Genomic DNA, 25672 nt, shown 5'->3' with positions numbered 1-25672 from the left:
ATATATATATATATATATAGCGTTGATAAACATTAAAAATCGCCACTTTTGCCAAATGACCGTTAGATCAAATGGCATGCGGTAAAGTGGGGTGAGGTTTGGATTTGAAAGGATACGGGTTTGATTATGCACTAATGCAAGGAAAAAAAAAATGAAAAGAAATTGTTCACTCCAATAGGTACATAACAACCCCCGTGAACCATTCAATGAATACAGTCATACACATAGAAATTCTGATCTGGAGATTGGAAAATAAGGTCAATCATTGGAGAGATCTATCATCCCGTGAATAATTCCCTTTGTTGACTCTTTAGCCCAAAAAAAAAAAAAATGTTTTGTTGACTGATCTAGTCTCTTTTATAATGCATATATATGAAGGACCAGATTGGCTGGGTCCTAACTTTGTGGTCACATTACAAAAGAAAAAAAAAATATATATATTATATAGTTTTAAGCAGATAGCTATTGAACATGCATATATTACGCGTTTTTTGTCCTAAATTAGATTCCCCGTTTGACTAATCCTCGCTTCCAAAATCACTATCTCTTACTCTCACAGTTTGACTAATTAATCTTTGATTATAATTTGTGGAATCACCTCTTAGAATATAATTAACGTTCTCCATTTTCATACCAACTTTAAATGCTAATTTACGTGACAAGTGAAATGGGATCTTTAAAAACAAAGGAAAAAAGTTGGTCTGAGAGTTGCATCCTTGATCCTAGTACATAAAAATTCAATAAAACCATGCGCGAGGAGTTGGGATGCATGTCAATGTGCATTGGGACTAGTTCAGTGGGTGCTACTTGTGATCAAATTACAAAATAAAAGCATGTCTCGTTTATTTTACCGATTTGAGTTTAGAATTCAAGTTTTCTTAAGTAAACAGCTCTTAGAAACAGTCACATCTAACTTTTTTGCTACAGTAAAAAGCTCTCACATAAAGTCACATCTTAACTCGAATTAAAAATTTAAATCAGCGAATTAAACGGGCTTGTAGTGAACAATGTGAATGCTAATCCTTAAAGTACTCGTTGACCATATAAACATGTTTCACAATTGTTTGGAAGCTTCTCTTATAGAATCAGAAAAAATAAACCATCGATAGATCTCCATTTTTAGTCGTTAGATATATATCAATTTGTTCTGCATATTTTTTTAATTTAATATAATTTTGACCTGATTTAACAGTTAAAAATTAACACTATCAATAAAACTGACCTACCAGAGAAACTCCTCAATTGTTTATGTTTTTCTTCACTGGTCTTTTATTTTGGGTAGACCATTTTTCTAATTTGGTGCAAACTGCACTTGGATTGGGAATAATAGAATATTAGATATTAATACCAGGTCTTTTCTCCTCTGCCCATCCTCCTAAAGTTTGATACTTTGCACCTACGCATTGCTGTCCTGCACTTTGTAGGAAATTATATGAGCCTCCGTGGGCCCCACAGGATGGAGAAGAGTGAAAACTAATTGGATAGTCAGTGAGAGACTAGTTCAGACTCTTTCTATATACTCTGTGGTCCCCGAGATTACTTGCTATAGTCGAAGGAGCTAGAAAACATAAAGTGTACTACTAAATCTCTTTATAAGTAGCAAAAAATAAATAAATTACTAGGTCTTCATTTGGCACAAAATTATATTGCTTTTTGATTGTGTTCTAAAGTATACGGCTACGTACAGCGAATTAAGTAATTTTGAAATTGTATATTGTCAATAACAAAGACAAAGATGAACCAACAGGTCAACACCCACCAAATTATAAGCTTTTGGGGATCTCATGTAGTATAGAAGAAAATTTGATCAACAAGAAGAGAACTTGCGTACGTGTGATTTCTAGAGAAAGTTATCGAATATCGCTCTTCCAGCCTTTAAAGATGAAGTTGAATATTTGAAAATAGCTAGGTTATCCAGACCATCTTATTTGACAAATTTTAATTTTATGTAGTATGGTGATATGATGATATTTCATTGGCACACCCTTCAGTTTAACTTTTCAAATATGTAACTAAGTTCCTTAAAAAAATTAAGTTGAATGGTTTTTTTTTTTTTTTTTAAGTTTCTCTGATAGTCCCTGTAAAATAAATTATTGGTAGTCTCTTATTTTTCAACCATCAAATTTGTATCAAAATTTATCTGTTTTACATATTTTTTTAATTAGGTGTAATTTTAATCATATTTAACAGTAAAAAATTAAAACTACTTATAAGAAAGACTACCAGAAAACTCTCTTTTTTTTTTGGAAAAAATAGAAATAAATAGCAGGAACTTTTGTTGAGTTAGATAACGGCAGTATCATATTTACCATATAACCAAATTTGATAAATCAAAAATTTATTTGGAAAATTTTAAATTCACCTCATGACTAAATTTAATAAATCTGGGATCAAATTTGATCATGAAATAAATTCAAAAAATGCTCAAATAAATTTTAAATTTATCATGTCATCCATTCGAAGAGAGAGAGAGAGAGAGAGAGGGGTTTTCGTCGTGGGAGGGGTGGGGGGGTGGGGGGGGGTGGTAAAGAGAATATTTTATAGGAACGCAACAGAGCTAGATGTAGGTGGAAAATGTTTCTCACCTCTGCCTTGCTCCCCAGAATCATCTGTATCCTCATCCTTGTTCCCACTTGAGGAGAGGTGGGATAGGAATTTCCCTCCTAGGGTTTGTCTCCTACCCACCTCATTCTTCATTTAATATAATTGTGCGTTTTTAAATTATAGTAATTTAAAAAAATAAAGTAGAAATTTAATATAAACTTAAAGTAAATCAAATGTTGCACAAAATAAAACGAATTTTACGAGACCAATATTAATAATAAAGCCATAAAAAGACTAATTATATTTAAAATAATATTATATATATTTGAGTTAATATCACAAATATTAATTTTCACATGTAGTCCTTAAATTATAACTGTTTTCAATTTCAATATTTAATTTACACAAATTTTTTTAAATATTTAATACTTAATTAATTAAATTACTAAAACAGAAAAAAAAATTCAAAGACCAACTATTAAAAGTTTTAAAAGTTAAAAATCAAAATAAGATTGAGAATAAAATTTAGAAACTATTTATAGAATCAATCCTAAATACTTATTAAAAAATATATATTATTATGAATTATCAGAGGATAATGAGTGCTTCTCCTCTCTCGATCCTGTTACAATTTAGGGAAAATTCTTGTCCCTATAAAATAAAGGCTCCGTTCACTTCACCGATTTGAGTTTACAATTCGAGTTTTATTACAGTAAAAAATTCTGAAAAATAATCACATTTAACTTTTTTATTACAATAAAAAATTCTTATATAAAATTACATGTCAACTCAAATTTTAAACTCGAATCAACGAAACGAAAGAGCCAGTTAGATACTACTTCAAAACCACAAGTGCGTCTCAAAAGAGAAGTGTACATGTCAGATGTCACGTGATTTTCATACTTCAGGGTGGACACGTGTCCCAACCGGTAGTAAATTGGCTCCGCGCCTGTCCATCCCCACCCTTTATAGGGGCAGGTCTTCTCAGGAATGGGGCTCGGCAAATATTATCATCTTTAAAGGTAGTACAAAAGTAGGTGGGGTAGAAAAATCTTGGAACATATGATAAGCACATTTAGTACTTTTAAAATGCATAAAAAATTAAAATTAAAATTTAATTCATAATTTTTAAACAAAAAATTTGAACAAAAATTCAAAATAAGTATTGTGTGTTTTCAAGACATTTATTTTATCAATTTAAGTTTTTAATTTTAAGTTTTTAAAATTAAAAATTGTTAGAAAATGTTAAATTTAACTTTTTTTATCATAGTTAAAAACTCTCAAAAAAATTTACATCTCAATTCGAATTGAAAACTTAAATCCACAAAACGAATGAAGTCTAAGAGAGTTGTAAAAAATTAAGAGGAATTTTGTTAACCTCATTATCAACAATGCTTTTAAAAGGGTGTTTGATATGCAATAATCAATAGAAATTAAATACTTGAGAAAGTAATTGTGAGTAATATAATTACTTAAAAATCTACATTATCATGTTTGGTTATGCGTAAGAATCTTTTATCAAATTTTCAAAAATGTTATTTTACAGTGTGTAGTTATATACAATAATATAATGTAATTTTTCTTATAAAATTAAATATTTTAAATAATTTTAAACTATTTATTTAATTAAGTGATTATAATTTTGACAAAATTAGATTCAAAAAATATAACAAACGAAAAAAAAAAAAAAAACTATCTATCTTTCCCCTTTCCATCTTCTATTCGAATTGTTGATAGATACTTGATACCAAAATGCCAAATTCAACGAAAAACACAGAAAGTAAGAATTAAGGAAACAAAAAATAAGGTCAACCTCAATGGAGAACCAGAAAATTCAAACGCCATTCTTCTCCCTATCGACATGCTGTGCGAAAAGCTTCGTGGCGAACATGTTGTCGTCGAAATCTCTTTGTACGGATGGTTCTTCGGAACGAGTCGCCGGAACTTGTCGAACTGTTTCTCGGCCTCGTTCTTCTTCCTCAGCAGAGCGTCCTAGTAATTCGACTCCATAACCTTAATTTGCGCAATCAGGAGCTTGAAATCCCTAACTTCCGACTTGTTCCTCTGCTTCTCGCACCTCTTCATCGCCTCCTCGACTCTTCCTCAGCAGAGCATCCGAGTAATTCTGACTTGTGGCTATGGATGTTGGCTTTGAGCAGCGGCCATTCGAAGTCCTCCGGTTCGAGCTCAATCAGCCGGTCCAGGACCTGGACCGCCTCATCAAGCTTGTTCGCCTTGATCTTCGCCTCCATGAGCGAGCGGAGCACTTCGACGTCGTCGGGATCGCGGCTCACTTGCTCCTCGGAAGCTCTCTCCTGCTCGTCGTTCTCGGACGATTCCTCGACGCGCTCCTCCGTGGGCGGCGGCGGAGCGACTGGGGCGGCGACGGCGGCTTTGAGGTGCAAGCGTGAGAGGAAGAAGGGGAAAAACTATCTATCAACGGAGAAGAGTAGTTGTGATGGGCGGTGATGGGGAAACTCCGGCGGCGAGCTTGGACAGTGGCTGTGATGGAGGTGCTCGGCAGCTACGACAGGGAGGAGGAGATGCTCAGCGGTGGTAAGCTGCACTGGGTGCGTAGGTAAGATTATTTAGGCTCTGTTTGGTAGAGGGATTCGTTCCCTGATTTGAATCATGATTCATAATTTGTTATAGTATTTTCTCTCATAAAAAATTCATATAAATAAAAAATAATTCGAATTACATGATTTAAATTTTCCAACCAAACATATCTTTAAAGATTCCTAAAATTTAAATAACACTGCATTTGAATGGTATTTAAATTATCTCTAAATTTTATATTAATCACTTTTTTAAGAATTTAAAAATTATAATTTTTATACTAAATATGATAATATTATAAATTTTTATTTTTATTTTAAAATTATTGTGTATCAAACGCTCAAAATATATTTTCTTATGATAATATATTGATTAAGAAAGTTAACTCATTTATTTTTTTTATTTAAATTTATAATTTTAATTTTATTATAATATTTTATTCTTATAAAAAATTTAAAATTTTAAATTAAAAAACACGCATAAATTTAACAGATCCTATATTCTCCTTCGGATTAGTCTCAATAGAATAAGGGGTTGAAATGTCAATGGGCGTTTATTATTGGATTTTGTTTTTGTTTTTTAAGTTTTTAAGAATATGTTACTGAATTCGGTAAATTTCAAAAGTGGGTTCAGACCTGCCCCACTTGATATTTAATATGTCTCTTTTTGTTGGAAATACGATTCTTTCTTCTTCTTTTTTTCGCTTGGAAACATGTCAATCTATAAAGAGTTTATCAGGTAAGATAAAAAAAATGAATATATAAGGATATATATTAAAAGTTAAATCTATGTTAAAAGTTGTTCTACGTACTTTTACAATTTAATAAAATAATTTAGAACGGTTTCAATAATCAAATACTGATCGTGTTAGTAGAAAAGTCCTATCGACAAAGTCCAAATCTATTTATGCAAAAATATTAATATTTTAATGTAACTGTTTCTTTAAAAAATTCTATCGCTTGAAACTGAGAGCAACCGATTTGGCGGGTTGGCGCTGCCCACATTACGACAAGGAGTCAACGAGGCAAGCAGGAGGTAAAGAAGACAAAACATGGTCGTTCATTAATGTTCGTAATTTTGACTAAAGATTTCAACGTCATTTTTCTTTTTTGTTCAATAATATAATGCAAAAACTGAGCTGGGTTTTCTTCTTTCTTTCCCAGTACTTCACAATTTTCAGCCAAAAAAACAAAAGAAAAATGTCTTCAGCAGAAAGCTCTGGTACCATTGAAGCTAAGACGAAGTCCTTCCTCAAAATTAGCCATGTAATTGTACTAATCTCACTCCTTTTCTGTAAGGAACTGGGACCCACCGCATCGAGAGCTCAAACCACAACTCTTCCCGATTACGAAGGTAATTAATCAATCAATGGGCTCTTTTTTTTTCGCCCCCTTTCTTTATTTAGTTGAGCGATTGGTAGTTAAATTGACTACTTGATGAAGATGGGTGAAGACCCAGATTGTGTTTTGATTTTCTTTCACGTTTTTTTTTTTTTTTTTTATACAGTAAAACTCAAAATTAGCCATGTAATTGTACTAATCTCACTCCTTTTCTGTAAGGAACTGGGACCCACCGCATCGAGAGCTCAAACCACAACTCTTCCCGATTACGAAGGTAATTAATCAATCAATGGGCTCTTTTTTTTTCGCCCCCTTTCTTTATTTAGTTGAGCGATTGGTAGTTAAATTGACTACTTGATGAAGATGGGTGAAGACCCAGATTGTGTTTTGATTTTCTTTCACGTTTTTTTTTTTTTTTATTCAATGGAAGAAGATTGGGTTTAGTTTAGGTCAGCTGTCTAATTAGTTCTTATAAACATTAATGAACTGATTTACAATGTGGGCCTACTAATTTTGCATGTAGAAACGGATAATATGTGTGTAAATCTTTGCCTATTTTCTCTGTGGGTTTATTGACTGTTTATGCATTTGGAAAATGAAATTAGATTAATATCAAATGGGATTAGATTGATTTCAATTACTCTCTGGCTGTATTACGTAGAAATAATAATAATAAAAGAAGTTTTTTTTTTCCTAAACATAATAGTAATTATTTTTTCTTTGACGTAAATATAGTTTTTTGCGTTAATAAAATTTCTTACTTATTTATAGGAAAATGGTTTTGAAACCAAAAAAATTCCCCTGCCGTTTTTCCATATTTGCCTACCATGTAGAAACTTTGTAATCGTCGATTATTAGTTGGACATTGTACTGCTTCAATTAGTAAAAGAACGTAGTCTTTAAAGAAATCTCCAATTAGTAGTGGAAATAGTGCAAGAATAAATGAGAAATGACGAGTTTTGATGTGTACATGCAGTGCAAGCCATTGAAGAAATAGCTGCTCAGCTGAATAAAAAAGACTGGAATTTCAGTGATCCATGCAGTAATAAAACAACTGTTAATAGCCCACATACAGATCAATACTTCAATACTATCATCTGCAATTGTTCCATCTCTCCCAATGTATGCCATATCCAGAGCATGTAATTCTCTCTTTTTCTTACTCTTTTTGTGTTTCACAGTTGGTAACTTCGTCTTATTGTAGTGCTCTTATGGTAATTGTGATGTATCAAATTAAGTAAGAATTAAGTGTAGTATCTGTTCTCATCAGTTTAATATCTAATAGTGCGCTATTAGCCCACATGATATTAATCTTATTTTTTAGGAGGGGCCTACCAAAGTAGCTTGCTACAGGGGCTCTTGAGCCTTGCCCATGCATTGCACTACTGCACAGGCCTAGCGCACCCCACTTAAAAAGAAAAGAAAGTGTGTGGGTGTGGGTGTGTGCGTGTACCCACCATGGTTCGAATCTTGGTGGTTTCATTTCTTGTAAATAAAGTGGGAGCCATAGGCCCCACACCGTATCAAAAGGAAATAATAAGTGGCCATGATTTCACTTATGATGTTGTAACGTGGCATGTAAAACAAGAAGATTATGACCCTGATGTTGATGTCTGACTGAAACAAGTTGGCATGTCTGAGAGTTATTGTTAGTTAGGTCTACTTTGCTTTATTTCAATGATCCTTTTTTCTTCCCCTCCTAGTTTTTGCTTCTGATTTTCAACTCTCTTTTGGTTTTTCTAGCATTTCTTTGTTCACGACTCTTGTCTCAGAGCATTAGTTCAATATTTTGACATGCACGTTTTCTTATCCTTATCATGCAGAGATTTTTCAGGGCAGGATCTTGATGGCGTGCTTCCACCATCAGTGGCAAAACTACCTTACCTTAAGAAACTGTACGGAATTATTTGTTTCTGTTGTTTGCTACCTCAAATTTAATGTAGTTTGTTTATACTAGTACTTATATTTTTTCCTCTTGTGTGTAGTAATTTGGGCCAGAACTACCTCAGTGGTTCGATACCTCGTGAATGGGCTTCTACAAAGTTGGAATTCCTGTAAAATTCTCTATGCGCTTCATGTTCAAGTTTATCTATAAATGACTCTAGTAATTGTACTAATGTCAAGGATCTACTGCAGGGTCGTCAGTGTCAACAATTTATCAGGACCAATACCCGGATTTTTGGGAAATATAACTACTCTCAAAGATCTGTATGCTCAGAATCCTATCTTTTCAGTCCACTTATATTTGCTTATAATCATATATGAACGTCCATTTGGTTTTCCCAAGTGTAACCTTAAGAGAACTATGCCTTTCAGGGGTCTGGAGAGTAACTTGTTTTCTGGAACAATTCCACCTGAAATTGGGAAATTGGTCAACTTGGAAACTGTGTCAGTTTTAGCTTTCTATTCCCTTTTCTTTTCATCTTTGTACTTGTATGAATTGATCTTTTGTTTTCTTGTTCTAAATTTTAGCTTAACAAATTGTTAAAGACTGTCTTGCCCTGGATAAATGCAGCTTTCTTAGTGCTAATAATCTCACGGGAGAGTGGCCTGTGTCTCTCACCAAACTGACCAAACTACGAACTCTGTAAGTGTTCTTTAATACCTTAGATTAGTTCGAGATTCTGCCTAGAAAGTCCTGGGATCCACGTCTCTGAATCTTTTTTTTTTTTTTGGGGGGGTCATTTGCAGTAGGATTAGCAGCAACAACTTTACTGGAAAAATACCAGACTTTTTCCAGAGTTGGAAACAACTTGAGAATTTGTAAGAGCTCTTCATCCTAAAGTGTTTCTTTCCAGGTTTCTAAATCTAAATAGTGTGTGGACCCTTGTACATTTAAATTGTGTTGCTAACAGAGAGATGCAATCAAGTGGTTTCGAAGGGCCAATTCCCTCCGGTCTTTCTGTACTGAGTAATTTAACAGAAATGTGAGTTTTACCTAGTAACTTCTTAGTTATTTGGTGATTGATGTCATTTGGATCTCAATATTCTGTTGGTACCGGTTGGAGTGTATTTACTAAGTTTGTTGTTAAATTTGTTGCAACAAATATAAGAAACACATTAAACAGTAAAAAGACATAGGAAAGTTGGTATCGCGGTTTGGTAACCACCTACTCTATAGGGCCACGCCCAGATGATAAACAATCCACGAAGTAAACAATGTTACAACTCAATGGACTTAATCAACCCGAAACTCCCTCTCTAAGTATGATGCCTATGAACTTGTGACTACCCAATAGACTTGTTCAACGAGCACCACTCGACTTAAAAAAGCAGCACGACAAACTCCCTTCGGCTGGCAGTGTGTTCTCTCCCGAAAGCTTCAAATTCTTCTCCCAAAGAATGTTGGTTGAACTCCCTTCAACACTTTAAATCGTCTTCTCCCTAAGAACGTGAAAAACAAAGACTCAGAAAATGAATTAACTCTCTGTAATTTTGAGACTCCAAAGGTCCACTGAGATTGTTGTGAGGCTCTAATTAAATAGCTGAAAAAAAAAACTAGCTGTAAAAAACTCTAATGCAGTCCACTGTGCACATTCTGTTGCAGATTATGTTACAACAATTACTGCAACAGAGTTGAAAAATCTGATGGAAAGTCAACCATGCTTATTCTTGAAATCTTCCCATATAGAAGAAGGCGAACCTGGACATGTTCCTCAGAAACATGAGTGATTCATACAACCCATCAGAAACTCATCCATAAGTCAATCATTTCATCAATTTCAACTCGCAACAATTACTGCAACAGAGTTGAAAAATCTGACGGAAAGTCAACCACGCTGATTCTTAAAACCTTCCCATATAAAAGAAGGCGAACGTGGACGTGTTCCTCAGAAACATGAGTGATTCATACAACCCAGTAGAAACTCATCCATAAGTCTATCATTTCATCAATTTCAACTTGCCAAAAATATCCGAAAATTATCTTCTACCAAATCAAAGCAATTTGATTGATTCCAAACAGTTTCCATATAAACTAAACTTTCTAAAATGTTTTAACAGCTACCAATCAATTCTGCAATCATACCATCATCAAATCATGCCCAAAATAATGGTAAAAATAAAAAACCAATCAAATCTTAAACTTTCCAAAAAGGATTTCTGCAGTAAATCAATCTCTAAATCATTTCAATGCTGCAAATCAATCTCCATATCAAACCCAAAATCTTTCAATTTGCAAAATAATGCCAATATGAAAATACCCAACAACTATGATAAGAAGTTTCATTGGTGGAGATACTTCAGTTCCTCACAACTATCATGATGCGACTCTTTGCAGAAGGATTAGTGACTTACATGGTGAGAGCTCAGAATTTACAGACTTGAGAAACATGACTAATGTTAAAAAATTGTGAGCCATCTTTATGTTCTAGTATGCGTTGTAATTAGGACAATTGACAACTTGATTGGAATGTTGTGCTTACAGGATTTCTTGAAATTGCAGGATGTTGAGAAGCTGTAATATAAGAGGAAGAATTCCTGAATATTTATCCACCTTGACTAGTCTCACAACTTTGTAATGTTTCTTTCTTCTTTCTCTCGAATTTTCAGTCCGTGCAGCTCTTATTAGTTGAGAAAAAGATGAATCAACATATATACATAGGTGTCCGCGGCCTTGTGCACACATCCACACATGATTCGTATTAGTTTTTAATTTTATTGACTGACACTTCTAGTAGAGTTCGTGCCTGATTTGGTTCTTTAACTTCTAGTTAGCAGCACCATAAAATGCTGAACTGAGATTGTTCTGTAGTAATAAGCCCTCATGTAAGTAATAAATTTTCGATAGTTTGAAACATGTATGCAAAATAGTACTTCAAACATATACATAGTACCAGCAACTAAGTACTAAATTTTTTATTAGCTGATTCATAATGTAGATTCTTACTTCCTTGTGTCTTAATTGTAATAAATCTGTATTTTTTTAGTGTAATATCTGTATTATTGCTGAAGCATATGTTTTACGATTCCATGTATCTTAGAAATCTCTATTGTTTATGCCATGCCATCTGAACTTTTATTTTGCAGAGATCTTAGCTTTAACAGATTGGAAGGAGACATTCCAAATCTTGAAAATTTAATGGGACTAAGCACATTGTAAGTAATGTAGACTCCTTTTCTTAGAACGATTGCTTAATACGAGGAACAGGAACCTTTTCCATGCATCTACGTGTAGCGTGGAAGTATCATATAGTAAATTATACGAATGGTGTTAAGTTTTCCTTTGAAGTTAATATGGAAGCTCACTTGTGGATAATGCATGCTCTGACAGAATCAGAACAAACTTAGCACCCACAGAATCTCGCTTCCTCGTGATCCCACCTCTCCTAGGTCCTAATTACTATGGACGAGGATGATATAGGGTAAAATAACATTGTTGGAAGGGTTTTGAATATAATATGCATTTTAATAATATTGGTGTGTTACCCATGGGGTGTTGATTGGAATGGCTAGGCCTTTGGTTTGCTACCATAAGGTTTGGTTGTTCGAACCACCTAATAGGCACCTACATGAAAAAGGTCAATAGTTTCGTGCCTTCCAAAGATTGTAGGGTTTAGCGGAAGGCTACATTTTCAAACTATGGCTTAAAAAGTGAGTTCGGGGGACTTCTGGATATCAAAAAATAAATAAATAAATAATATTGGTATATTAAGAAAGTAAAAGTCACCAATATGAGAGAATGAACACACAAACACACACACACACACACGAAAACAAACTTTGACATCTTCTCATTTTATTATATTCCCCCTTACAGATATCTGACAAGTAACCTACTAACTGGGCTTATTCCAAACTGGGTCAATCTCAGAGATAATCGCTAGTATGTTTTCCTCCTCATATGTAACATGAACTTCAATTTTTTAATTTTTTATTTAATAATAATTATTATTATTTTGTGTTTCCTTTTACTTCTCATCAACTTTGATCATTGGAATCACATTGTCTCTTATGTGTGAGCACACATAAACACACATACAGTCCATCTTGTTGTTATGCATTGGTGCTTTTGAGGCTTTGACAAATTCAAATGTTGTAGGGTTAAATGGGAACTTGGTAAAAGGTTAATAGAGCAAATCTAATTGCATGAGAGGTATGACTAGAATGATTTGAAGGGTTGGACATATAAGCTATATATCTACATTTTATACCTAAAAAGAAGGCATGTATCGAGCATATTGGCATTCGGTTAGATATCTCATCTATGTAGAAACATTGGATATTTTTCTCTTCAACTATATTTGTGAATAAGTCAAATAGGGTGTGTTAAAGTACATGAAATTATTACGTCCAATTTCTCTTTTCTTAGAATTGGCTAGTCAAAAATTTCATGTTTGTGTACAGTGTTATGGATCTTTCTTACAATAATTTTTCTGAGGCTTCTGTACCACCAGCTTGTCGAGAAACCTAGTAAGAGTTACTCTGTCTTCATTCTTTTATTTTTTACCTTTGTTTTCTCCCCCATTCTATAAATCGCGAACGTAACTGCATTTCGTTTCATCAGCAATCTGTTCCGGAGCTTTCCTCAACACAGTGACCCGTAAGCTTCGAACTTATAACTAAAATGAGAAGTGCATTCCTTTCGATGATAAATTTAATATAGTCTAATGATTTCTTCCTTACACCGTACTAATATAGGTTACTCAGCCCGTGCCTTAGTCCATGTCCAAAAGGTAATCAAATCCCACTATTTGTTTTTTTGCTTCCCCAATAACTAAGATAGATATAGCAAACAAAAAATTATTTTAAGTCCCATTTATGTTGTTGTCTTGGTCTAGACCAATATTCACTGCATATTAATTGTGGCGGAAAACAAATCACCATCGGAAACATCAAGTATGAAGGAGATGAAGACCCTGGGGGCGCAGCAAAGTTCGTCCATAACACAGCGACTTGGGGATTTAGCAGCACCGGTGACTTCTGGGACATTTGGAGTAGCACAAAGGACTATATAGCAAATAATGTGTCTGTACTCAGGATGAACAATTCTGAGCTCTACACAACTGCACGTCTCTCTCCTCTTTCACTAGCATATTATGCTCGTTGCTTAGCCAATGGCAATTACACTGTGAAACTTCACTTTTCAGAGATACTATATAGGGACAACAGATCTTATTACAGTGTTGGAAGGCGGATGTTTGATGTTTATATCCAGGTAGCCATTGTCATGCTCTTAAGCACATCTCTTATTAAGCTAATTCCTCCATCCCTCTCACTACCATTTGCTTCGTGCCGTAATATAGTTTATGTCATTTCACATGTTTTTTAAGGTTTTTGTTGCTTCACAATTTCATATATGATTGTTAGTGTCTCTTTTTGTTGTTGTTTTTTTCCCGCATTCTAATTAAGTGTTATTTCAAATTGTAGGGAGAGAGGGTGTTGGAGGATTTTAATATCGAAGAGGAAGCAAATGGAGTCGATAAGGAAGTGATTAAACTATTTAAAGCATGCGTGAATAATAAGACATTAGAGATCCGCTTCCAATGGACTGGAAAAGGGACAACAAATGCTCCAAAGAGAGGAATGTACGGTTCTCTTATATCAGCTATCTCAATGGAAGCTGGTAAGTAACTTATGTTCCTTGTTTTTCGTTAAAAAATCAACTGCAAAAATCAAATCGATTATGTTATTGGTTCTCTATCCTTTGCCTCACATTAATTTAAAAAACAAACTAACAACTGTTCACAGTTTCTTCTTTTGGGCCTATTCTTTTATCTTCAAAATAATAGTCTTGCAAGTAACTTATGTTCACTAAAACAAAAATGCAATATTGCTAGTTTAGTTTCATCACCATCCCATATATTCATTCTTTTCCTATATTTTGTAGATTTCAAACCTCCAGATGAAAATAAAACCAAGAAAATCATTGTGGCTGGAGTTCTTTCTGCATTATGCCTTATTTTCATGATCTTGGGCGTTCTCTGGTGGAAAGGATATCTTGGAGGTAGGCCATCAAGGGAACAAGGTAAGCTTGTACTTTCAAAATTTTGCTGTAATTTAGATTCCCAACTTCTGCTGTAACAATTTCTTTCTAGTATTGTTGATGTGGTCTCTACTGACAAACTCTTTGTAAACAACAGCCTGACAAATGTTATAAACTTATTACTTTGACAGTTCTTAAAGGACTAGACCTGCAAACTGGTTTCTTTACGTTCAGGCAAATTAAAGCTGCCACTAACAACTTTGATGCTGCAAATAAGCTCGGTGAAGGTGGATTTGGATCTGTGTACAAGGTATTTACAACATTTTCCCCCTTTTTATCGAATCATACGTTTGTTCACAACATTTACATATAAACCTGAAAAGACTGCCATTTTCATCACAGGGTGTGTTATTAGATGGTACTATTATTGCAGTCAAACAACTTTCTTCAAGATCAAAGCAAGGCAATCGGGAATTTGTGAATGAAATTGGCATGATTTCTGCCTTGCAACACCCAAATCTTGTTAAATTACACGGCTGTTGTATTGAAGGAAAGCAATTGTTGTTGGTATATGAGTACATGGAGAATAATAATCTTGCACTCTCTTTATTTGGTGAGCTTAACAAGTTAAACTCCACTGGCGAATCTAAAGTGCTAGTTTGATTAATTTCATTGATTTGGTTGTCTTTGTTGATAAAAAGGTCCAAAAGATGGTCAGCTTAAATTAGACTGGCCAACAAGGCAGAAAATTTGTGTCGGAGTTGCTAGAGGCCTCGCTTTCCTTCATGAGGAATCACCACTGAAAATTGTTCATAGGGATATTAAAGCGACGAATATACTGCTTGACAGGGACCTTAACCCCAAAATTTCGGACTTTGGTCTGGCTAAACTGGATGAAGAGGAGAACACCCATATTACCACCAGAGTTGCTGGAACCATGTGAGCCACTTTATTTTTATTTCGTTCATTTTGGCTACTAACTTCATTGAAATCAGCTTAACTTATCGTTATAAAGTAGATGGCAGGATAATCACAGATTCGAGGAATTTAATTTAGAGATATTTTGATTGCTCAAGCATAAAGTTTATCCAGAGTTTCCCCATACTCACGTAACATCTAAAACTTCTATATCAAAGATTCTCTTCATCGATGCAAACTACTCGCCATGCTTGACAACAATTGGACCCTTTAAGGAGCTATAATGAGTACACATGTCTAAATTCTGCCCTTCAGGATATTATATCAATACAAAATATTATATCCATCATGCAGGTTTGTTGAAGTGGAATTTTCTTGTTCCACTCCTTTAGCTGTATAAGGCAATTGCAAAATATGGATGAGATTAATGTTATTTAGCATTTGTTGTGGGTATATTGGGATTAAGAGTTTGGCCAGCTGTTATTTTCAGATTTTGTTAGGAATTGCACTCTTTTTCCTTTTTGATCCAGTTTTGATTCTGTTTTTTGTAATTTTGGATTGGGTCTGTTAGAGGAAAACTCTTCCTCTGCTTTCCTTGTTCCTTTTTCAGATTAATAAAGTTCTCTGTTTCTTTCATGAAAAAAAAAAAGAAAAAAAAAAGGAAACCGGTAGATTAAGCTAGAAGTTATAATATTAGTCATTATTTTGCAGAGGATACATGGCGCCAGAGTATGCATTATGGGGTTATTTAACATTTAAAGCAGATGTTTACAGCTTTGGAATTGTTGCATTGGAACTTGTGGCCGGCATAAGTAACACAAAATTTGGCCCAGATGAGGATTATGTTTGCCTCCTAGATTGGGTAAAGATAAAAAACTCTCATCATATTTGTCTTTAGACATGCCAAAAGATTTGTATTTTATTTAACTTGTTGATTCTTTTCCCCTACATTCACTTACATCTCCATGCTTATTGCAGGCTCTAGTTTCACAACAAAAGGGAAAGTTAATGAGGCTGGTAGATCCAAGGTTGGGATCCGACTTCAATACGGAAGAGGCTGCCAGAATGATCAAAGTAGCTCTGCAATGCACTAATCCATCGCCAGCACTTCGACCTACCATGTCTGCAGTTGTGAGCATGCTTGAAGGACGGACTCTCGTCCATGAGTTGGTTATGGATCCAAGCGTTTATGCTGACCAGTTAAGGTTCCAGGCCTTAACGGAATACATCGATCACCTCAGAAGTCCAAGTTCAAGAGAGTCTGCGAGTTTCCTATATTCATCAAGTGCCACAAGGCCCAGCTCTTCCTCTTAATCCCTATCTGACACGCCTTAGCAAGCGGCTCGGTCCTTCCCTGTACAAGTAAGCGGATAATTAGCTCCGTCATTCTCTTATTATGCGAAGCAATAATCCTTAAGCCACCTACATTTCTTATCAACAAACTGTATTAACTTGTTCATTTGCACACAACGAAATCGTTTTGATAATGATTTGTCTGTTGTATATCCGACTTAATACCTTGGAAAAAATGTATGATATAACGTTTTGAAGTGAATCAATACCTTGGAAAACATGTATCATATTACGTTTTGAAGTTAGTATTCTATGCAGTTCATCTGTCTCTACCTCTATGGCTGTATCCTGGTAGATTACTCATATGTGCACGTTGGTATTCTCCTACGGTTGAAACAGCAATTAGCGGTTAACAACATGCGCAGTGTAGCAAGTATTTGCATTCTGGATTCGTTTGACCTTGCTAAATAAATGTCTACAGATTAGTACCTTCTAGGAAGAAAAATGTTATTTATGCCTTCATAATTATTGGTGATGCAATCACCAAATATGTGTGAGTGAATCGAAACTGTTACATAGCAGCCTGAAATCTAATAATTTTATTCTTTTGTATGGCGGTTTTATTCTATTGTGACATGTGTTAGTGCATTACTAAGAAAATAATGTTGAGTAGCAGCGCTCTTATAGAAAGTATCTACTGATGTTTGTTTCCTAGCTTGTTAGTGGGTCCAAACTTAGAGACGGAATGCAAAATGAAAAGAAAAAGGCTCAAATGGCCTTAGAGCGCGTTTTTCCTTACTATCATTAATCATACTTGATTAAAGATTAATTAGCATTATTATTATTATTATTATTATTATTATTAGGGAAACTGATAATCCTGCAAAAGAAAACACGTCATAATACTTCATGAAATTATATTTTAACTTATCCATACCTTCCTATTAAGGAGGAATGGTTTTTTTTTTCTTTTTTTTTTTTTTGGGCATTTCGTTATCCTTGTTTCGGAAATTTTTTGTTTTTATAATTCCCACCCTTTTTTTTTGTTTTTGCTTTTTGCGTCTTTCTTTTCTACTTTTTTTTCTTAAAAAAAAAAAAAAAAAAAAAAACTTTCCCTCCCTTTTCCTCTCTTTTTTTTTTTTCCTTATCTACAGTTTCACTTTTTCACATCCTAATTTTTTTTATCCTATCATACATTTTCCTTTTGTTTGTCTTTCTTTTTTCTCATTCTCATCCTTTTTGTTCTTTATACATTTTTTTAATTTCCCCAAATGAGGCTCTAATAAATTTTATTTTATTTTTACGTACACGTGCATATACGCAGTTTCAACTAGTTCCAGAGTAAAAATACAAAATTGTGAGTTTACTTTTTCTATTTTCGTAGGATTTTGACATTTTTTCTATCATGGAATTCTTTAGTTATGGATTAGTGTCATTATATATATATATATATATATATATATTGAATTGTAATATCATCAGTAATCCTTTGTACTAAAGTTGGAAAATAGAGGCATGTCAAAAAAAAAATAAAAAAAAATGATCCGTGTAATTCTAACCTAGTTTGTTCCTTTTGCGAGACAGTTCGGTAACTAAGAAAGCGACGTAAAAATGACTTATTCGAAATGCTAAAATTGTGATATGCGTTGTGCAATAACAGTGTCGGTCCAACAAGGCTGCTACCAGTTTTAGATATGTTTGGCCGCTACCACTCATATATCACATACACTATTAAATATTATCTAATAGAGCATAGATCTTTCACACTGGTTTCTCCAAAAAAAAATGTCCAAAATAACATAATTTAAAAAAAAAAATCCATTTACTTCAAAACAAATGTTGATCAGAAAAAATGGTAGGAGGGAAAAGTGGGAGAAAGAAATAGGGGTCAAAGATTAGAGAGAGAATAGTATGACCGAGATATTTCAAATCCTTCAAAAAGTCTTAATTTTAATCTCTCCATGTCCATCATTGATAATATCCGTAATTGACTTTAACTTCTTATACATGAACTAGGGATTTGTTCAAGTGTGGTTGAACTTTCTTAATGCTTGCATGAGAAAGATGCTGGGCACACCAAAAAAAAAAAAAACAAAAAATTTGACACAGAATTTTCCGTCATTCAAAACTCAACCACCAGAAACTGTTTATTAAAGTTGCCTGAAAAGCCTTACAAAAGAGACAATTCACAATTTCATTAAGTTCTGGCCGGCTGAAAAACAAACATGGCTATGGAAAGAGGAGATTGTATCATCAATACAAAGACCATAACATTGTTACTGTTTGTGTGCACTGCACTGATCAAAGCCGAAGCACAAGTTGGTGGTACTCTTCCAAATGATGAAGGTAAACAAACTTCTTTTCTGGTCTTTTCTTAGTAATGAAGATTTTGTGTGGGTGCTATGTGATAATATTATTGATTTTGTGGGCAGTGGAAGCAATTGAAGAAATTGCTGAACAACTGAACAAGAAAGACTGGAACTTGAGTGACCCTTGCAGCAATAAAACGACTATTGATAAGCCACGTACGGATCAGTACAGCAATATAATTGACTGCAATTGCTCAATCTCTGCTAATGTATGCCATGTCCAAAAGATGTATGCACCTTTTCCCTTTAGCCTTTTTTTTTTCTTTTTCTTTTATCCGTCTTGTGTTTTTTTATGATCATGCTTGGATTTGAAGCTTAAAAGTACTTGGCTAATGGATATTTTCCGTGTTCATAATTTGGAATTTTTGAATGAAAATTAGATTTTTTTTTTTTTAAATAAGATTTTCTATATATATATATATATATATATATATCATGCAGAAGTTTTACAGGGCAGGATCTTGATGGTGTGCTTCCGCCGTCACTAGCAAAGCTACCTTACCTTAAGGAAGTGTATGAAAGATATCCAACTTTCCGATTTTAGTTTTCGTAATTATTTTTTTTTTTATTATTATTGTTATTTTTCTCATGCTAATAGCTTACTAATCTATCTTAAACCTGATAGTAATTTAGTCAGGAATTACCTTAGTGGTTCGATACCGCGAGAGTGGGCTTCAACAAAGTTGGAAAGATTGTAAGTTTTCATTGACCCTTGATTTTAGATGTTAACCTGTAAAGGCTTATGGTAATTAACGGCATCGAATGAATCCACTGCAGAATCATTAGTATAAACAATTTAGGAGGACAAATTCCTGGCTATTTGGGAAACATAACCACTCTAAGATCTTTGTAAGCTCTCAAGTCTCAATCGCTCTCTTTTCTCCTTTAAACGTGCTTAGAATTAATTTGAGGATCAATATGACCTTCAGGTCCGTGGAAAGCAACTTTTTTAATGGAACTGTTCCCTCTGAGCTCGGAAAATTGGTGAACTTGGAACGACTGTCAGTTTGCCATTTTCTATTTCATGTTTCTTTTTTTTTCACTATTTTACCATTTGATTGGCTTCAAAATTAAATCTTAATAAGTTGAGAGTTATTTAGTGTTCAAAATGGTGTAAACTGCAGCATTCTTGGTGCTAACAATCTCACCGGACAGTTTCCTCTGGCTCTCACAAATCTCAGTAAATTGAATGAACTGTAAGTGTCACTACTATTCTAACTAATAATTTTGACTGAAAAGTCTTCTGCTTCATAAATTTTCGATCTTGATGCATTTGGGGCCATTGCAGTAGGATCAGTAGCAACAACTTCACAGGTAGGATGCCCGATTTTGGCGGTTGGAAACAACTTCAGAAATTGTAAGAGCTTGTTTCTAGTATGTTTGAAATTATCTTTAGTTTCTAAATTTCGAAAGCAATATAAATCAATGTCAAATATCTGCTGTTGTTAACAGAGAGATGCAAGCAAGCGGTTTTGAAGGGCCAATTCCTTCTAGTCTTTCTCTTTTGAGCAATTTAACTGAATTGTAAGTCGTCTTCTTACAAGTACCTACTTTTCTGAGTAGATAATTCCATAAAATCTCAATATTCTTTAACAGCTGACAAGGCTTGTATTCCTTATAATCGTCATGTTGTTACTCTTTGCAGAAGGATTAGTGACTTAAACGGTGAGAGTTCAGATTTTCCGGACTTGACGAACATGACAAATTTGGAGACCTTGTGAGACATTTTCAAGTTTTATAAGCTTTCTAGTAAAGATGAATCGATCCACAAGCAAACTTGAAAAGATTTGTTCTAAAAGGGGTTGCTTGAAATTGCAGGATGTTGAGGAGCTGTAATCTAAGAGGAAGAATCCCGGAAAATATACGTACTTTGGAGAGTCTGAGTGTTTTGTAATTCTTCTGTTCACTTTTCTCAAGTTTCTACTACTAGTCTTTCTAAACACCGTATTTTCTGTAGGTAGCTTTATTATTTTGCTAGACTCCTTATTTCATGCTATGACATCTGAGCATCTGAGCTCTTACTTTGTAGAGATCTTAGCTTCAACAAACTGGAAGGAGAAATTCCAGATTTCGAAAATATAATGCGTTTGGACACATTGTAAGTAATAGAAAACTCACATGTAAATATTTCATTGAGTTAATATGATTCCTCAAATGTCAATATGCTATTTTGTTGCTCACTGAATAGGTATCTTACGAGTAACTTGCTCAACGGATCTATTCCCGAATGGCTCAAAAGCAGAGACAGTCGCTAGTACGTAATGCGGCTGTAATCCATCCTATATTTTGCATCAAATTTTCTACTTGTGTGCAGCCAAATAGATGTTTCTTCTGTTCACTTTAGGATAATTAGCTAATAATAAACAACTTTCTAATTTTCTACTTGTGTGCAGCCAGATAGATATTTCTTACAACAACTTTTCAGAGACATCCGAACCATCTACTTGCCGAGACACTTTGTAAGAGCGTCATTTTTTCTTTCTATCATTGTTGTATTTACGTTTTGGATATTCTTTTTCCTTTTCTCTTTTGTGCATATTGATGAAATTATGTGTACTATTTGTTTTCACCAGCAACTTCTTCCGGAGCTCTTCCGCACTGAAGAACAACTCGTAAGATTTGAAAGAAAAAAATTTCAGAACAATAACAGCATTCTTATTGATGATAATCATTTCACTTTAGCTAATGAACCCCTTTACTTCATTACTGCAGAATACTCAGCAAGTGCCTGAGTAAATGTTCAAAAGGTAAATAAACCTCCCTTAACCTTACTAACGTTTGGAGCGTGCAAATATAGCTATCTTCTTTTATTTAGTACTTACTGATTTTTCTTTCCCGCGCAGATTACTATTCAGTGCATATAAACTGTGGTGGAAAACAAACCACTATAGGAAACATCAAGTATGAAGGCGATGAAGACCCCGGGGGTCAATCAAAATTTGTCCACAGCGCCGCGGCTTGGGGATTTAGCAGCACTGGTGATTTCATGGACGTTTGGTCTACCACAAAGGACTATATAGCAAATAATGTGTCTGTTCTCAGAATGAACAATTCTCATGAGCTCTACACAACCGCACGCCTCTCTCCTCTTTCCATAACGTATTACGCTCGTTGCTTAGCTAACGGAAACTACACTGTAAAACTCCACTTTGCAGAGATAGTATTAAGAGACAACAGATCTTATTATGGTGTTGGAAGAAGAATGTTTGATGTTCATGTCCAGGTAGTTATTACCATGATCTTCATTGAGCAGTAGTGTAGTTTTGTGTATGTATATACAATGAAAGGTTATTTCGTTGCAGGGAAAACTGGTGTTGGAGGATTTCAATATCGAAGAGGCTGCAAATGGGGTTGATAAGGAAGTGATTAGGGAAGTTAAGGCAGTTGTGAGCAATAAGACACTAGAGATCCGCTTCTATTGGGCCGGAAAAGGGACAACGAATGTTCCAAGGAGAGGAACATATGGTTCTCTTATATCTGCCATCTCAGTGAAGTCCGGTAAGCAACTTTTGAGCATCTCCAATGCATGCCAAATTTCAGTTAATACAATGTTATTCTTGGTGCTATATTTTGCATATCCTATATATTTGGTGCCAAATTTGACACCAAGTATAGCATATGTCAAATTTTAGCATTGGAATATTATTAGTTGATGTATTAACTTTTTCATTTAATCATTACAACATTGTTATTTTTAAATTATTTTAAAATTAAAAGTTTACTTTTACAAGTCCAAGAACTTGATAATTATGATAAAAGGTAGATGTAGTATTTCAAATAGCATTATGCATTGGTGTATAAAATAGAGTAACATATCTATTATATAGCATTGACATCTAATACGTTTTCTTAAAAGGAATAGAATTTTACATCCATAGTTTTGTCGAAACCAGGTTAACATTGCATGGACATTGTCTCCCAGCATAAGTAAGAGAGTACTGACCAAATATTTCTTGCAGGCTCTCGTTTTTTTTTTTTTTTTTTTAATTTTTTTTGCGGCCCTTTTTTTTTTTTTTTTTTTTTTTTTTTTTTTTGAAATTGTTTTTTACTTTTTCAGTAGATAACAAAATGGTGCTTATGAGTAGTTGTCCTAACTCTGTTTCATTTTCTAGATTTTGAACCTCCTAACGAAAGCAACGCGAAGAAGTATATTATCATTGGAGTTGTTTCAGCAGTATGTCTTCTTTTTATAGTTTTAGGCATTCTTTGGTGGAAAGGCTGTTTTGGAGGCAAGACATCAAGGGAACAAGGTAAAACTTACACCAACATCAAATTTTAGAGCTAATTCTTTCGTCCAAGAAAAGTTCCACTCAACTCATCCTAGTGTTTATTAGAATCCCACATTGACTAGAGATATTGGCATGATCCACTTAACATGGTTAGGGCAATCCCCCTTAGGGGTCCGGTTTTGTTAGGGTGAGTTAGGCCCAATATCCTTTGATTTCTATAAAATTAACCTATTGGATTGTGAGTATTTCCATGTATATAAACCATTCACATCTTCACCCACTTTCTATGTGGGATAACACACACATGCACCTATATCAACAATCTCCCCTAACTCAAAGGCTCATATCCTTTGATTTCTGTAAAGTGCATGTGTGTTGTTGGGATGGTTTCTCATGTGGTGTCTCTCCAACAAGTGGTATCAAAGCCACAACCGGCTTATTAGGAGAGAATTTTTCTCACCTAATAAGGTGGATCATGTAAATATCTTCAGCCAACGTTGGATTCTAATAGTGTTCTCAAGTCAAAGTTCAGTTAAATGTTTCCTTTAGAGGAACTAAAAGAAAGGGATTGACTTAATTATGTCTAAAAGCAGATCTTTTCTTCTAGTTTGCTCAAATTAGTATGAATAAGTTATCTAACACGTGAACACTTTGCTCATACTGGGACAGTTATGAGAGGATTGGATCTTCAAACTGGTTTCTTTACATTCAGACAGATTAAAGCCGCCACTAACAACTTTGATGCTGCAAACAAGATTGGGGAAGGTGGATTTGGATCGGTCTACAAGGTATTCACTATTCAAATTTTTATTCTGCTCTTATGATTTTTTTTTTTTTTTTTGAAGGATCTGCTCTTATGATTTTACATACATGCTTTCACTTGTTTTCTATATGTATAAATGCCATATTTCCATTCCAGGGTGTACTTCTAGATGGCACTATCATTGCAGTTAAGCAACTCTCTTCTAAATCAAAGCAAGGAAATCGTGAATTTGTCAACGAAATAGGCATGATTTCTGCATTACAACACCCAAATCTTGTCAAATTGCATGGATGTTGCATTGAAGGAAAGCAACTGCTGTTGGTTTATGAATACATGGAGAACAATAGCCTGGCACACTCTTTGTTTGGTAAGCTTAATGGCCTATGTGCAAGACCATCTACAGCTAAATAACTAGCTAGTTGATAAATTCTTGTGATTATGTCACAAACTTTTTTCTTTCTGATGAAAATGTTCAGGAGAAGGTGGATTGAAATTAGACTGGAAAACAAGGCAAAGAATATGTATTGGCATTGCAAAAGGTTTGGCTTTCCTGCATGAGGAGTCAACTCTGAAAATTGTTCATAGAGACATCAAAGCGACGAATATACTGCTTGATGGGAACCTCAATCCTAAAATATCGGACTTTGGATTGGCCAAACTAAATGAAGAGGAGAACACCCACATTAGCACCAGAGTTGCTGGAACTATGTAATTTAATTTTCTTCATTGTTTGCAGATCCTTGCGCTCCTTCTGTCATTTTTGGACTTTCTTCTCGTTGTCATGAGTATCAGCTTGCCAAGATTTTTACCTCTTTGTTATTTTGTTATTTTGTTCCGTTCCAAAGTGTTTAGAAGACTAATCTATCTCTGTCTAGTCCTTTTGTTATGTTGTTGCAGCTTTATGATTAGATTGCAAATTGGCAGTGAGATAAACTAATTTTTCTTGTACCAGACTTAGTTAATTGAATAGTTCTTATTTTGCAGAGGATACATGGCACCAGAGTATGCACTATGGGGTTACTTAACTGATAAAGCAGATGTATATAGTTTTGGGGTTTTAGCATTGGAAATTGTGGCTGGCAAAAACAACATGAGATATCGCCCAAATGAGAACTTTGTATGCCTTCTAGATTGGGTAAGACAAGCACAGACTAGAATGAATTCCAAGTGAATTCTGAGTGAAAAGTTGTTCAACAAAGGAGCAAAGACTTTCATCATGCATAAAATTCATGTCTTTTCGTCATTGTGCTTATTGCAGGCTATATTCTTGCAACAAAAAGGAAATTTAATGGACCTGGTGGATCCAAAGTCAGGGTCAGAATTCAACAAGGAAGAGGCCAATAGAATGATAAAGGTAGCTCTATTATGCACAAATCCATCTCAGGCGCTTCGTCCCGGCATGTCTGAAGTGGTGAGCATGCTTGAAGGCCGAACTGCTGTTCACGAACTGATCATGGATCCAAGTAACAATCATGATCCGTTGAGGTTCAATGCCTTAAGAGACCAGTTCGATCAGATTTCGCAAAAGAGCTCTGGTCAATCTCAGAGCGTCAGTACTCACTCATCAAGCGTAACAAGGACTCAATCTTCCTTTACATCAGACTCTCATTTTCAGTGAGTTTGCATTGTAGTTTTCGACTAGATTTTTGGATAATAAACAATGTACTTCTTTTCTTCAAAATGATGCAGTAGTTTGGTACAAATTTTTGTGTACCCTATGAATGACATTGTAA

General features: G+C 34.5%; 1 protein-coding gene, 1 long non-coding RNA gene and 2 pseudogenes across 2 annotated transcripts; 3 read left to right on the top strand and 1 right to left on the bottom strand.

The window, feature by feature from the left end:
• Positions 1–4210: 4210 nt before the first annotated feature.
• On the bottom strand, positions 4211–5584 carry LOC112093731 (annotated as a pseudogene).
• A 315-nt stretch (positions 5585–5899) lies between these two features.
• Positions 5900–6456, top strand: LOC112093749. The gene is made up of 3 exons (XR_002903185.1): positions 5900–6138; positions 6267–6324; positions 6402–6456. It is a non-coding gene; the product is annotated as an uncharacterized LOC112093749 (long non-coding RNA).
• Positions 6457–7670: 1214 nt separating this feature from the next.
• On the top strand, positions 7671–7852 carry LOC112093754 (annotated as a pseudogene).
• Positions 7853–8151: 299 nt separating this feature from the next.
• Positions 8152–25642, top strand: LOC21388573 (probable leucine-rich repeat receptor-like serine/threonine-protein kinase At3g14840). The gene is made up of 47 exons (XM_024172757.1): positions 8152–8338; positions 8429–8497; positions 8580–8651; positions 8760–8831; positions 8959–9030; positions 9135–9206; positions 9299–9370; positions 10723–10794; positions 10888–10959; positions 11472–11540; positions 12202–12267; positions 12789–12854; positions 12949–12984; positions 13083–13117; positions 13223–13599; positions 13812–14007; positions 14272–14409; positions 14559–14677; positions 14770–14980; positions 15069–15306; positions 15997–16147; positions 16264–16596; positions 16897–17011; positions 18796–18924; positions 19011–19176; positions 19389–19460; positions 19573–19641; positions 19725–19796; positions 19877–19948; positions 20072–20143; positions 20236–20304; positions 20400–20471; positions 20593–20664; positions 20766–20837; positions 20977–21045; positions 21136–21201; positions 21341–21406; positions 21521–21559; positions 21660–21694; positions 21791–22170; positions 22250–22445; positions 23060–23197; positions 23846–23964; positions 24096–24306; positions 24416–24647; positions 24924–25074; positions 25198–25642. Exons 1-47 carry the CDS (start codon positions 8238–8240, stop codon positions 25555–25557), a joined length of 5823 nt encoding a protein of 1940 aa, XP_024028525.1. The 5' UTR covers positions 8152–8237; the 3' UTR covers positions 25558–25642.
• The last annotated feature ends 30 nt before the right edge of the window (positions 25643–25672 follow it).

This window comes from Morus notabilis, unplaced genomic scaffold, assembly GCF_000414095.1.
Source record: "Morus notabilis unplaced genomic scaffold, ASM41409v2 Scaffold1057, whole genome shotgun sequence".
NCBI classification, from domain to species: domain Eukaryota; kingdom Viridiplantae; phylum Streptophyta; class Magnoliopsida; order Rosales; family Moraceae; genus Morus; species Morus notabilis.
Note: the sequence above shows the minus strand (reverse complement) of the source record. Positions and strands in the feature narration are given on the sequence as shown.

Coding starts and splice junctions, on each gene's coding strand:
- LOC21388573 (XM_024172757.1), top strand. CDS start 8,238: ATGCACGTTTTCTTATCCTTATCATGCAGAGATTTTTCAGGGCAGGAT. Junction 14,981..15,068: donor TCTTGCACTCTCTTTATTTG/GTGAGCTTAACA, acceptor GTTGATAAAAAG/GTCCAAAAGATGGTCAGCTT. Junction 21,695..21,790: donor CCTGAGTAAATGTTCAAAAG/GTAAATAAACCT, acceptor TTTCCCGCGCAG/ATTACTATTCAGTGCATATA.